The sequence below is a fragment of the Melanerpes formicivorus genome, unplaced genomic scaffold (genome assembly GCF_026170545.1).
Source record: "Melanerpes formicivorus ecotype bairdi unplaced genomic scaffold, bMelFor1.0.p_v2 SCAF_27, whole genome shotgun sequence".
Lineage (NCBI taxonomy): Eukaryota > Metazoa > Chordata > Aves > Piciformes > Picidae > Melanerpes > Melanerpes formicivorus.
In genome coordinates this window covers 286,607-300,586 of record NW_027142379.1, presented here as the reverse complement: position 1 = coordinate 300,586, position 13,980 = coordinate 286,607, and the positions used below count along the sequence as shown (strand labels likewise).

Genomic DNA, 13,980 nt, shown 5'->3' with positions numbered 1-13,980 from the left:
GCCAAAGCCTACAGATTAATGGTATGAGAAAGGGAGACCACTCTAGGAGTACTCTATCCAGCTCTGGAACCCCCAGCACAAGACAGACATGGAACTGGTGGAGAGGATTCAGATGAAGCCATGAAGATGATCAGAGGGCTGGAGCACCTCTGCTGTGGGGACAGGATGAGAGTTTGGGCTGTTCAGCCTGGAGAAGACTCCAGGGAGACCTTAAAGGGGCTGCAGGAGAGGTGGAGAGGGACTTTCTATAAGGGCTTGGAGTGACAGGGCAAGGGGCTATGGTTTGAAACTGGAGCAGGGTTGATTTAGGCTGGAGATAAGGAAGAAATTCTTGACCGGGGCAGGGGGGCACGGGAGCAGGTTGCCCAGGGAGGTTGTGGATGCTCTCTCCCTGGAGGTGGTCCAGGACAGGCTGGATGAGGCCTTGAACAACCTGGGCTGGTGGGAGGTGTCCCTGCCCATGGCAGTGGCTTGGAACTGGATGATCTTGAAGGTCTCTTCAAGCCAAACCAGTCTGTCATTCTATGACAACTCCTGCTTGCACTGTGAGCCACATCCACAGTGAGAATGGGTGGGGAGAGACCCCCACGGGTGCCTGGGCGCCGTCACTAGCAGGGCACGGCCGATTCACCTCTTGTTACACTCACAAAGCTCCAATCTTTGCTGGGGGCTGCCGAGTCTCCGCGGGGCGTTGAGCTGCTCCCCCCCCCCGCCTCGCCGCACGCAGTGGTACAGCCCGCGACGCGCCCCCTTTGGGTCACGGCGCGACGCTCGCTTGGCGGCGGGAGGCTCGCGCCACCCGGAAGCGCTTGGCGGCCGCCGGCCGGAAGCGTCGCGGGTTTGTTTCTGGTCGGACCCGCCCGTGGCTGCACGCCCCTTCCCGCGGCCCCGGCAACCAACAGCCTCATGGCTTTCAACTTCGGGGCGACGGCGGGCACCGGTGCCGCCAACCCCACAGGTGAGCGCGGAGGGGTCCCGGGAGGCGGCGGCAGGAGGGTTTTGTTTTCTCTCCCGGCGTTGTAGTCCCAGCCCAAACGGTGCCGGGCTCGCGTGCCCACCGCCCCTTACGTGACACGCAGTCTTCCAGCGGCGGCGGGGCGCGCGTGGCCCCCCTCCAATGAGAGCCGCAGTTCCCTCAGGAGCAGGACGCGCGTGGCCCCCCTCCAATGAGAGCCGCAGTTCCCTCAGCGGCGGGACGCGCGTGGCCTCCCCTCAGCGCGATCCGCAGCCCCTCAGCCGTGGCCAGACTCGCGTTCCCTGCCCCTCAGCGCAGCCCCAGCCGCAGCCCCTCAGCCGCAGCCAGACTCGCGTTCCCTGCCCCTCAGTGCAGCCCCTCAGCCGTGGGCAGACTCGCGTTCCCTGCCCCTCAGCGCAGCCCCTCAGCCGTGGCCAGACTCGCCTTCCCTGCCCCTCAGCGCAGCCCCTCAGCCATGGCCAGACTCGCGTTCCCTGCCCCTCAGTGCAGCCCCTCAGCCGTGGGCAGACTCGCGTTCCCTGCCCCTCAGCGCAGCCCCTCAGCCATGGCCAGACTCGCGTTCCCTGCTCCTCAGTGCAGCCCCAGCCGCAGCCCCAGCCGTGGCCAGACTCGCGTTCCCTGCTCCTCAGTGCAGCCCCTCAGCCGTGGCCAGACTCGCGTTCCCTGCTCCTCAGTGCAGCCCCTCAGCCGTGGCCAGACTCGCCTTCCCTGCCCCTCAGCGCAGCCCCTCAGCCATGGCCAGACTCGCCTTCCCTGCCCCTCGGCGCAGCCCCAGCCCCTCAGCCGCGGCCAGACTCGCGTTCCCTGCCCCTCGGTGCAGCCCCAGCCCCTCAGCCGCAGCCAGACTCGCGTTCCCAGCCCCTCGGCGCAGCCCCAGCCCCTCAGCCGCAGCCAGACTCGCGTTCCCTGCCCCTCAGCGCAGCCCCTCAGCCGCGGCCAGACTCGCGTTCCCTGCCCCTCAGCACAGCCCCAGCCGCAGCCCGGCAGCGGCTCTGGTGCCGTTCCGGCCGGGGCGCCTCCTCTCGGCGGAGCCGGTGAGACGCGGGCGAGTTCTCCTCGTTTCCTCCCGCCCTTCGGTCGAGCGTTGTCCCCCTGGTACCGGCCGGGTTCTGTCCGGGTTGTGTCCGTGTCGGCAGGCGTCCAGGGTCTGATCCCGCCGAGCGCTGCTGCTGCGGCTCTCGTTACGTGGTGCTGGGCGGCGGTGCCTGGCTAGACCTGCTGCCCAGGCACTTGGATCTCCACTTGTGTTCTGCTGGGGATCAGATGCTCTTGCAAGGCAGTTCTGGAGCAGCGTCAAAGACAGTCGAGTCATTTGTAAGGGCAGAGGGATGTTTCCCCTCTTGGCACTTGCTGTCCCTTTAGGGTGGGATGTAAGCCAGAGGCATTCTTACTCTGACTTAATGAAATGATTCTTTGTTGGCTCTTACACACTTTGGACAGGGCTCATCTTCACTGCAGTTGGCCTGGGGTGTATTGAGAATAATAGAATTGTTTGGGTTGGAAAATGCCACTGGGATCATCCAGTCCAACCAGCCACCCAACCCCACCATGGTCACCAAACCCTGGCCCCAGGTGCCAGGGCCACAGGTTTCCTGAACACCTCCAGGGCTGGGGACTCCACCACCTCCCTGGGCAGCCAATTCCAATCCCTGACCACTCTGGCAGCAAAGGCATTTTTCCTCATCTCCAACCTAAACCTTCCCAGCACAATTTCAGGCCATTTCCTCTCCTATCATCTAGTTCTGGGGAGAAGAGACCAACCCCCACCTCACTGCACCCTCCTTGCAGGGAGTTACAGAAGACCTCCCCTCAGCCTCCTTCAAACAAACACCCCCAGTTCCCTCAGCTGCTCCTCAACAGCCCTGTTCTCCAGACCCTTCCCCAGCTTCATTGCCTTTCTCTGGACCCTCTCTAGTCCCTCAATATCCTCCTTGGAGTGAGGGGTCCAAAACTGACCCTAGTATTTGAGGTGTGGCCTCACCAGAGCCCAGCACAGGGGCAGGATCACTTCCTCACTCCTGCTGGCCATGCTATTGCTGGTCCAGGCCAGGTGTTGTGTGGCCTTTCACTGTGCCTGTTTTAGACACAGACTTGGACAGATGGGCAGAAGCCAAGGGCAGGAGATTGAACACATCCAAGTGCCAGGTTCTGCACATCGACCACAGCAACCCCATGCAGAGCTACAGGCTGGGGTCAGAGTGGCTGAGAGCAGCCAGGCAGAGAGGGACCTGGGGGTGCTGGTTGATGGTAGGCTGAACATGAGCCTGCAGTGTGCCCAGGCGGCCAGGAGGGCCAATGGCATCCTGGCCTGTGTTAAGAACAGTGCAGCCAGCAGGAGCAGGGAGGTCATTCTGCCCCTGTACACTGCACTGGTTAGGCCACACCTCGAGTACTGTGTCCAGTTCTGGGCCCCTCAGTTTAGGAAGGAGGTTGACTTGCTGGAACGAGTCCAGAGAAGGGCAACGAAGTTGGTGAGGGGCTTGGAACACAGCCCTGGGAGGAGAGGCTGAGGGAGCTGGGGTTGCTTAGCCTGGAGAAGAGGAGACTCAGGAGTGACCTTATTGCTCTCTACAACTACCTGAAGGGGGGTTGTAGACAGGCAGAGGTTGGTCTCTTCTCCCAGGCAGCCAGCACCAGAACAAGAGGACACAGTCTCAGGCTGCGCCAGGGGAGGTTCAGGCTGGAGGTCAGGAGGAAGTTTTACACAGAGAGAGTGATTGCCCATTGGAATGGGCTGCCCAGGGAGGTGGTGGAGTCACTATCACTGGAGGTGTTCAGGAGGAGACTTGACAGGGTGCTTGGTGCCATGGGTTAGTTGATTGGGTGGTGTTGGATGATAGGTTGGACGTGATGATCTTGAAGGTCTCTTCCAACCTGGTTTATTCTATTCTATTCTATTCTATTCTATTCTATTCTATTCTATTCTATTCTATTCTATTCTATTCTATAAAAGCTGCTCTTGTACTGCTTGTGCACTGTCACAAGGTTTACTTTGCTCTCAGGCCAATACTAGAGGGAATTTAAGGATCGCATTCCAGACCTTTCCCCAAAACCAGAAAAAATAGGGCTTTAAACTAGATTTGAAGGGGGAAGGGGTTAATAGTCTCCTGCTGGCCGGTGACAAACAGAGGGGCAGCTCACCAGCAGCAGAGGGAAGGAGAGCTGGTAAGGGCTCTCAACTTGCTGCCCTGAGGCAAGCCACGAATGATCCACCAGGACATTCGGTGGGAACTGAGGGGAATTGGCACAAGAGGAGGCCAGGGCCAGCCCAGCTGAAGTGCTTCTGTGCAAATGCATGCAGCTTGGGCAACAAACAGGATGAGTTAAGGGCCACTGTGCTGCTGGGATGCCACGACATAGTGGCTGTTACTGACACTTGGTGGGATGAATCCCATGACTGGGATGTAGGCATAGATGGGTATAAACTCTTTAGGAAGGATAGGCAGGGAAGGAGAGGAGGAGGTGTTGCCCTCTATGTCAATAGCCAGTTGGAATCAGTGGAGCTCCAACTGGGGAGGGATGATGAGCTGGTTGAGAGTGTATGGGTTAAAATTAAAGGCAGGACAGGGGAAGGAGATATTACTGTGGGGGTCTCCTACAGGCCACCTGACCAGCAGATCCAAGCAGATGAGGCCCTCCACAGGCAAATAGAAGCGGCTTCAAGGTCACAAGCCCTGGTCCTCATGGGTGATTTCAACCACCCAGATATCTGCTGGAGGGACAACACAGCAAGGCACCAGCAATCCAGGATGTTCCTGGACTGCATAGAAGACAACTATGATACTATGATAGTATGATACTCTGATACTATGATAGTATCATAGTATCATTCAGGGTTGGAAGGGACCACAAGGATCAGCTAGTTCCAACCCCCCTGCCATGGGCAGGGACACCCCACACTACATCAGCCTGGCCAGAGCCTCATCCAGCCTGGGCTTAAACACCTCCAGGGACAGGGCCTCAACCACCTCCCTGGACAACCCATTCCAGGGCTTCACCACTCTCATGGGGAAGAACTTCCTCCTCACATCCAGCCTGAATCTCCCCACCTCCAGCTTCATCCCATTCCCCCTAGTCCTATCACTCCCTGAGATCCTGAGAAGTCCTTCCCCAGCCTTCCTGTAGCCCCCTTCAGATACTGGAAGGCCACAATGAGGTCACCTGGGAGCCTTCTCTTCTCCAGACTGAACAGCCCCAACTCCCTCAGTCTGTCCTGATAGGAGAGGTGCTCCAGCCCTCTGATCATCCTCCTGGCCCTTCTCTGGACACCTTCCAGCACCTCCACATCCCTCTTGTAATAGGGGCTCCAGAACTGGAGGCAGTACTCCAGGTGGGGTCTCCCCAGAGCTGAGCAGAGGGGGAGGATCACCTCCCTCGCCCTGCTGGCCACACTTCTCCTGATGCAGCCCAGGATCTGATTGGCTTTGCAGGCTGCAAGTGCACACTGACATGCTGACAGCAGGGAGGTAAGGTTAAACAGAAAGCTTGGAACTGCCCTGGTGTTCAGTAAATAATGTTTGGTGCCAGCCAGCGTCTCACTCTTGATTTTAACTGTGTGTGTCTCGGCCCCGGCGGTGGGCAAATGTTGCGGCTTTTCTTTCCTGACCCTGCCTTCTCCCCAGCACTAATGTTACCTTGCTCTTTTTCTGCTTCCCACTTGTCAGGATTTGGTGGGCTGGAAACTGCAAACTCCACTGCCAGTGGGTTTAATTTTGGGGGATTTGGATTAACTGCCAACCCCGCAGTGAATTTTAATATTGGGAATTTCGGTGTTTCCACTACCTCAACTCCACCATTCAATTTTGGTAACACTCTGGCAAGTGCAGGTAGATAATGCATCAACTCAATGTGTTCTGTGATCAATGTTGATAGCAGGGGTCCAAGAATGACGTTCTGAGCTGAGAATCTGTGCTTAGTGTTACTGCTGTCCAGTGAAGTCTGGGAGCAGAATGGGTTTGGGAGCCATCTGTAGCCTCGTAGGATTCTCTCTGTGTTAAATTCTCAAGAAAGAGCTGTTGAGCCACGAGATTCTTGGACTGCTGCAGTCATGTTCTTCATCTCCCCCTCTGTCTCCTCATTGGCCTTGCCTTGGCTGTCATGAATGCACCACCCCTCAGCAGTTTCTGTGGAGAAACAAATTTTATACGATCAGCACCAAATGAACAGCCCGCTGTCCCCCACAGCAGCCCCCAGCCAGCCTCTCCTTCAGGTGCTCCATGCCTCTTGGGGGGGTCTGGGGCATGATGGGTGAGCTGGCTATTGAAAAACCATCATGGTCCCCTGTGGATCCATCAGTTCTGCTGACAGAACTCCGAGTTAAATCTGCCCTGCTTCATACAAAAGTGCCTAACCATGTGGGTCTCTGGCTCTGGTACTTGTGTGGAGTCAGCTGCCAGGGTCCCGTTGCCGCTGCTCGTATAGGAATCACATCCATCCCACAGTGTCATTGCTCCCTGTGCTAGTGTCATAGAATCAATAAGGTTGGAAAAGACCTCCAAGATCATCAAGTCCAGCCTGTCACCCAAGACCTCCTCTTTCCTGTGTGCACTTGGGTGGAAAAGACCTCAAAGGTCATCAAGTCCAACCTGTCACCCAAGACCTCTTCTTACCTGTGTGCACTTGGGTGGTCTGCCTTTGGTTTTATTTTGTGGTGGGTGTTTCTTTGTCCTAGCTAAATTTGAACTACTCCAGACAGAGCTTGGATATTTACCTTTTTCCCAGCAGGTTGCATTCATAGATCCTTTTCCAAGAAGGGATGACAGAGGAGCTGTGAGTGCAGAACTAAAAATCATGTCAGATGGGTAGGGCTCAGACTCAACTGTTACAGGGAACAACTCCTTCTAACCACTCATGTTAAGGTGTTCACTGAATGAAAATTAAAGGTGATGGCATGTCAGCTTTGGTTTAAACTTTTGTGCACAGCCTAGAGGATGACAAGTGCTGTAGAGCTAAGCAGACAGTGTGCTGGGCTTTGGGGTTTCTGCTGTTGACTTGCAAGTTAGTTCCAGCATCTTTTTACAATCACAGAATGGTAGGGTTGGAATGGACCTCTGGAGGTCATCCAGTCCAACATCCCTGCCAAAGCAGGGTCACCTAGGGCAGGTCACACAGCAACCCATCCAGATGGGTCTTGTTAGTCTCCAGAGAAGGACACTCCACAGCCTCCCTGGGCTGCCTGCTTCAGGGATTCAGTACCTTCTCAGTAAAGTTTTTCCTCATGTTGAGGTGGATTTTTGACAAATCCTTTGTAGCCAGCTGTCTGTCTCATTTGAACACAAGTGAAAACAGCTTGAAGTGGAGAGAACTTGGTTCTGCAGGGCTAGTCCTGAACCTTGGGCCAGTGGTGCATTGGCACCACCATAGCACAGAGGTCATGGGGGGGCACCTTATGTACTGGGAGGCTGTGGGCCAGTAGCACCTGTCATGGCTCAGCTGCCCTGTACTGGGCACCTCCTCTAAGGGGGCATAGGGGAAAATGATGTCTCAGGGCTCCCCCTGGCACAGTGGAGCTCAGGCTCTCATTCAGGTCTCCTCCTGCTAGCCAGTGGCTGATTCTCCTGAAAGCCTGAGGAAGGCTGATTGCTTATGCATCCATCTTCCTCTGATGGTGGTTGAACCTCAAAATGAGATTTACTGGGGAGGAGGATAAGGAAACTAGGCTTAGAAACAAAGATCTAGTGGAGTTCTACCTGTGTGTAGAAAGAAATCATTGCTGTGACAGCCTTCCCCTGTAGGCATAGCAATGGTGTACACCCTGGCCTCTGGCTTTGCTTGATTTGGGTCTGGTTTTGCTCTGGAGAGGTTAGGAATGTTTAAATAGCTCCCAAAATCCTTTATTAAGCAACTCATAACAACACTGACTAGAAGCATTCCCGAGTTTAGGAAGCAGTTGTGTTTGGCACTCAGGGGAGCACATCCTGCTGGTAGAGGAGCAGGATGTCAGTAACCTGCTGCTTCTCTTGTGTGTCACACCCCACAGATGCCTTGGCTTTCTGGTTCATGTTTTTGCCCCCATTTCCTCAGCCACTGAACTCAATGCCCGTGGTCACTGTGAACCACATGCCTGTGCCATAACCCATCCATCTGTCAGCATCTCATGACACCCCTGGAAGTGTGTTGTGTGCTGTCACGTTCTCTACAGCTGCCACTCACAACATGCCCTCTGCCTTACTTGCCACCTTTGTTTGTAGGTGCATTTGGAGGATTTGGGACAACCACCACGACTGCAGCACCAGCCTTTAGCTTTTCTGCTCCCACCAACACAGGCACCGGTGGTAAGAAAGGGCAATGCTGAAAGGATTTGCTGTGGAAGGAGCTGCAGAGTGCCTGCCCCTTCACAGCGACGTTTCAAGGCTACTCTCTTCTTCTCAATAACTCTGCTTCTTTCCCCAGGACTTTTTGGTGGTACTCAGAACAAAGGCTTTGGATTTGGTACTAGTTTTGGCACAGGAACTGGAACTGGCTTGGGTAGTGGTTTGGGAACTGGGCTGGGCTTTGGAGGCTTCGGTACCCAGCAGCAGCAGACGAGTAAGTACAACCTTCTCTTCATCTGTCCCTTCCTTAACAATGAACATGTAGGGCTGCAGCAGGCACACAAGGAATGGGACAGGGGTGTGTGTACCAGGAGGCTGTTACCTTTGGCTCTTGCCTGAGGGAGGCTTCTCAGGATTTTGGCTGTTGAAATGCCTGCATTTGCTGCAGGTGCTGCCCACTGAATGTAACTCTGCCCCTCAGATGGAGGTGCCAAAGTGCCAGGTGATCTCAGGGGGCAAAATAGACTTCTCATGTAAAGAAAAAAGCTTTTCTTCCAGCTCAGCATACAGAAATTTCTATTGCTGCTGAAGGTGGGCTTTACAAAACATACCTGATATTTCTTTATCTATTGATTGATTCTGTGCACTTACTTCTGAAAATGCAAGAAGTGGTACCAGTGCTACACACAGGGTGTGTGCTAGAAAGTGAGTCTGCCTTGGTGCAGAGGAGTTCACTGAATCACAGAATGGTAGGGGTTGGAGGGGCTTCTGGAGATCCAGTCCAACCTCCTTGCCAAGGCAGGGTCACCAAGGGTGGGTCACACAGGAAGACATCCAGGCAGGTTTGCAGTGTCTCCAGAGGTGGAGACTCCACCACCTCTCTGGGCAGCCTGCTCCAGGGCTCCCTCACCCTTACATTAATGAAGCTCCTCGTCATGATTAGATGGAACTTCTGATGGTCAAGTTTGTGCCTGTTCATTTGGTTTTGCTCATCCAACACAGCATTAGGAAGCAGCTTGTTCAGCCAGCCTGCTCAGACACCTGCCCAGTCCAACCAGCTCATCAATACAGCCAGTGCCCTCTCGGCTCCCACACTCCTGGGAGATGAGAGAGATGCAATCTTGGCTAAATGGAACCAGCTTCAGGCCTTCTGGGGAACAGGCAAAGGCTACTTCAACAACAACATCGCTCCCGTGGAGTTCACGCAGGAAAACCCCTTCTGCAGGTTTAAGGTATGGACTTGTTCAGCTGCCCACAGAAACCTCTCCAGCACTTCAGTGCTTGCTGAGTGTCTGGTGAGTGATAGATCAGGCTTTGTTCCTGCTAGGAGTGCTCTGAGGTGGCACTTTAGCAGGTACTGTGCATGCTTCTGCTGCATGCTGATTAAAGGGGTTGAAGATGTGTGCAACTGGGACTGTGTTGAGGTACCAGGGAACAAGTGCACATGCTCTCTGCTAGCTGACAGGTCTGTGTGTGTGCTGGGAGCAGTCCTCTGGGAATGAGCTCTAAAGTGTATTTGTGTAGGATACAGCATTACAGAAACTATTGAAAGTAGCCTTCACCTCTGAAAGCAACTGTTAACATCTGGAATGAGAACTTCAGGCTCTTTCTTCATTGCTTTGCCTACATTTGGAGAACCCTCTGTGAACCTGGCCTGTGCCCAGCATTTTAGACACACCAGCCTTCAGCTTCTGCCTTTACTCTTGCCATTGCTAAAGCTGACTCCATTCCTTACAGGCTATCATCAGCAGTTCCACATCTTCCTTCTGTCAACAGGGAACGTGTAGCTCTCATCCTCCACAAATCTCATGCCTGCTGACTTCTTGCTAAGCTTTGGGCTTGAAAGTGGATTTGGGTCAGGCATGGTGATAGCCTCCTTTCTCAAGCTGCTTCTCTGAAGTGCAGACTTTCTCACCTGGATGTAGGCTAATGCCTAATTAGGACTGGGCTTGATGATGCACATCATGGCACTTTGTATAAAGTCTTTGTGTGTCTGCATAATGAACATTTGGCTGCTGTGGCATTGCATTTGTAGGTGTTTCTGTGAATATTTTGTTGATAATGCACCTAGACCCTTACAGAATCTTGTAAGCTGTTGCCTGAAGTGGCTTTAGAGATTTCTGGGCTTTGAAGAATTGCAAAGTTAAGTTATGAGAGGCAAAATTGGTTAGAGTTTCGTTTACCAAAAGGGGAAGTTCTCCTGTCAAGTTGGACAGCTGAGTTCACTTTTGCCCCCATGACTTGGGTATTACCAACGCCATGAGGAATTCACATACCTTAAATGAGCTACTGAAGGCTTCCATGGGTGCCAGCAGTGGCAGATGCCTAAGATACACGAGAATGAGGGCAAAGCATTATAAGCTTGTCTGGTTTATTGCTTCTGTAAGCATCAGACATCTGATAAGAATGGGGCATTAGCCAAAGGGTGCTCAAGGAAGCCACTTGTGCACCATTCCAGCTGTGGAACAAATGAGAAGCATGCAGCTCTTGACCATGAAAAGCTTGCTCCTAAAGCTTGCTCCAAGAGCTACTTGCAGGTGGCCTTGCAAGAGAACACTCGAAAGGGGGATTTGGTTTACCTTTCTGCATCTCCCAATATGTTGTCACTTGAACTTTGAGCCAGTTGCTCTAGAAGTGGAGCAACTTCACACCACAGGGAGAAGCTTTTGCTAAGTAACACATCCCCGGTTGTCGTTTGTGCGCTTGCAGGCTGTGGGTTACAGTTTGATCCCCAACAACAAGGATGAGGATGGCCTCGTGGTCTTGGTCTTCAACAGGAAAGAAGCAGATATTCGAAGCCAGCAGCAGCAGCTGGTGGAGTCACTACACAAAATCCTGGGAGGAAACCAGACCCTGACTGTCAACGTGGAAGGTGTCAAAACTTTGCCAGATGACCAGTACGTCAACTTCACACGGTTCTGCCTTCTTCTCTGGTGTTGCTTGCTGGCAGGGGGTGGCTTAGTCTGCTCTGTCTCCTGTGCTCTGTCTCCTTTTGATTTTAGATCTCTTCATCCCCAGTTTCATTTCATTTCATTTCTCTTGTTCCTTCATGTTGCTTTTTAAGTATCCTTTCTGTGTGTGCCGCCTTCTTTTGTTGAGAAGCTCAGCTCAGGAAATAGGCTACTCCAGCCCCTGCTCTGCAGCAAGAATTGGAGATGGGGGTGGGATAAAGCAATACTGAGTGTTTTAGGAGTTGGGAGGTGTTCTTCACTTGGTCATGTGCAAGGTGTAAGGCACTGGGGTGTGCAGAAATGGCCTCTTTGCAGTGTTCCGTATCACAGATGTTAGCTTGGATGGGAAGGCTGGTCCAGGGCTCCTTGACCTGGCCCATCCTGCCCTTGACTGCTTTGGCTTTTTTGGGGCCTGAAGTACCTCAGCACACAGACATTGCTGCTTCTTGCTTCCCCACAGTTCAATCTCTTTTAAAGACCAAATGTCTTAGGCTATTTTTAATGTTGTGCTAGCACCACCATATAATACTGTTGTTAAAACCAGGGCAGAGTGTCATTTTGGGGGGGGATTTACAGCTTTACCCTTTCTGCCTTGCTGTGTTAAGCCCTGCAGCTGCTCAGTGAAAGGAAGTGAGCAGTTGGCTGGGAGAAGTGGAAGCTTTGGGTTAGGGTTCTTTGTTCTGTTAGTTTCTTCTGACCATGAGCCTTTTCTCTTGCTCAGGACAGAAGTGATGATGTTAGACTCTTCTGACCAGAGGTCTTTCTCTTGCTCAGGACAGAAGTGATCATTTACGTGGTCGAGCGCTCGCCCAACGGCACCTCAAGGAGAGTCCCTGCATCCACCCTCCATGCCCACTTTGAACAGGCCAACATCAAATCATCCCTGCAGCAGCTGGGGGTCAGCTTCTCCATGGCCAGGACAGAGCTGTCCCCAGCACAGGCCAAGCAGCTCCTGCAGAACCCTCCTGCTGGTTTGTGCTCTGGGGCTGCACAGGGGCACAGCTGGGAGGGCTCTGGGAGGAATACAGGTGTCAGCCCCCTGGAAAACACCCTTTAAAAGTACAGTGGAAACAACAGGAGTTTTTCCTTTCAAAGTATGGATTGTCCAGTTCAATCAGCTCTGGGTTGTTCTTTTCCATGCTTTCAAACCAGGAGAAGTGCCTGAACTTACTGCCACAGTCCAGGACCAAGCCTTTTAAGAGCTACCTTTGTTTAATTAACCTTAATGTGTGTAAGAGCTATTCAGGTTAGCACAGTTACCAGAGTCTCTGTATTTCCTGGTATTTTTCCTGCTTGCCAGCTGTAAGAAGTGCTATCTGCTCACATCCATCCATGCTGAAACCTCACTTGTGTTTGTTTTTTCCTTTATTTTAAGGGGTCGATCCTATTATATGGGAACAAGCCAAAGTTGATAATCCTGATCCTGACAAGTAAGTCTTAACAGTCTGCCAGAGTGTTACAAAAAGACCTGGAAAGGGGGATAATGTAAATCATCCTGTAGCACCCTTCAGGTAACTTGTGAGAAGCTTCTTGGAGAGTAACTTTGTCAAGTGCTGGTCTCATGTGAAGCTGTGAGGATTCCCAGAAAGGTCTCTCCCATCCCTTCACTCATTCAGGCTTGTCAGGATGGAGAGCCTCCCTTGCATTACTTACCCCTTTACATGCACTAGTTGTTGTGGCTTCTTTTTGTGCAACTGGTGTTCTCTGTTCCTGAAAGTGATGAACCCTTGTACCCTCCCTGGTTACAGATCACTTAGGCTGGTTTCTTTTTGAAGGAGCAGGTTGTTAGCAATAGTGAGGACTCTAGAGCTTAACAAGTTATGTTCATGTATGAGCTCATTGCTCTTAAGACCACCGAGTCCAACCTTCAGCCTAAGACCACCACCACAGCCATTAAACTGTGTCCCCAAATGCTATGTCCATACATTTCTTGAACACCTTCAGGGATGGGGACTCCACCACCTCCTTGGGCAGCCTGTCCCTGACCAGAACACCTGTAACTTTATGTTCATCATTAATCCATACCAAGTGTCTTAACAGAAATGTGTCATCAGAACTACTCATACTCTTGTAGGCTGATTCCTGTGCCAATGGTGGGTTTCAAGGAACTGTTAAGAAGATTGAAGGCCCAAGATCAGATGACCAAGCAGCATCAAACTCGATTAGATGTAAGGTTTCTTCTCCCTACCATGGCTGTTGAATAAGGATGTGCTATTACAGGAGCCTCCCCACCTCATGTGTGTTGCAAACTAAAACTGGCCCCACATGCCTGGGGCTGTGGCTCTTTATCACTGTACTTTAATGTATTCCTCAGTTAGGTCTTAGAGCCAAAAACTGAGCAGTGGGGTTTGGCTTTTGGGTTTGTTTTTTCAGGTTCAGGTTTGTTATAGACTAAGTCAAACCAGCTGAATGAAGTTGCACTGGCACAGATTCTAATGTAGGCACCCAGTTTTCTGTTGCCTTGTGAAAATAAATAGAAACCAGACCAGGAGAGGTCTAGCAAAAGGCTTTCTGTGAGCATCTTCAGCCAGGACAGTGAGGTGCTGGCCTGAGTGCTGTTTTGAGACTCCCAGTTTCAAATCAGGGCTGATGGTGTTACCAAAAACTCTTAACGACTTCCAACTGACTCCCTCTCCTCTGCAGATAATCTCAGAAGATATCAGTGAGCTGCAGAAAAACCAAACAACAACTATGGCAAAGATTGCACAGTACAAGAGGAAGCTGATGGCTCTTTCTCACAGAACATTACAGGTAACGTGGACACTAAAGAATTTGTCCTGACACAGGCTAGTGCCAGAAG

General features: G+C 52.5%; 1 protein-coding gene across 2 annotated transcripts in view; it reads left to right on the top strand.

The window, feature by feature from the left end:
• Window positions 1-828: 828 nt before the first annotated feature.
• Window positions 829-13,980, top strand: part of NUP54 (nucleoporin 54) — a 15,213-nt gene continuing 2,061 nt past the window's right edge. Inside the window, exons 1-10 of one of the 2 annotated variants that reach the window (XM_068153769.1) lie at window positions 829-958; window positions 5,641-5,802; window positions 8,167-8,250; window positions 8,369-8,503; window positions 9,232-9,461; window positions 10,939-11,126; window positions 11,955-12,151; window positions 12,556-12,610; window positions 13,255-13,348; window positions 13,824-13,931. In XM_068153769.1, the coding sequence (XP_068009870.1) occupies window positions 907-958; window positions 5,641-5,802; window positions 8,167-8,250; window positions 8,369-8,503; window positions 9,232-9,461; window positions 10,939-11,126; window positions 11,955-12,151; window positions 12,556-12,610; window positions 13,255-13,348; window positions 13,824-13,931 (1,305 nt within the window). In that variant the 5' untranslated portion in view covers window positions 829-906. The remainder of the gene's footprint in view (window positions 959-5,640; window positions 5,803-8,166; window positions 8,251-8,368; window positions 8,504-9,231; window positions 9,462-10,938; window positions 11,127-11,954; window positions 12,152-12,555; window positions 12,611-13,254; window positions 13,349-13,823; window positions 13,932-13,980) is intronic. The other variant, XM_068153770.1, reaches the window with a different exon arrangement.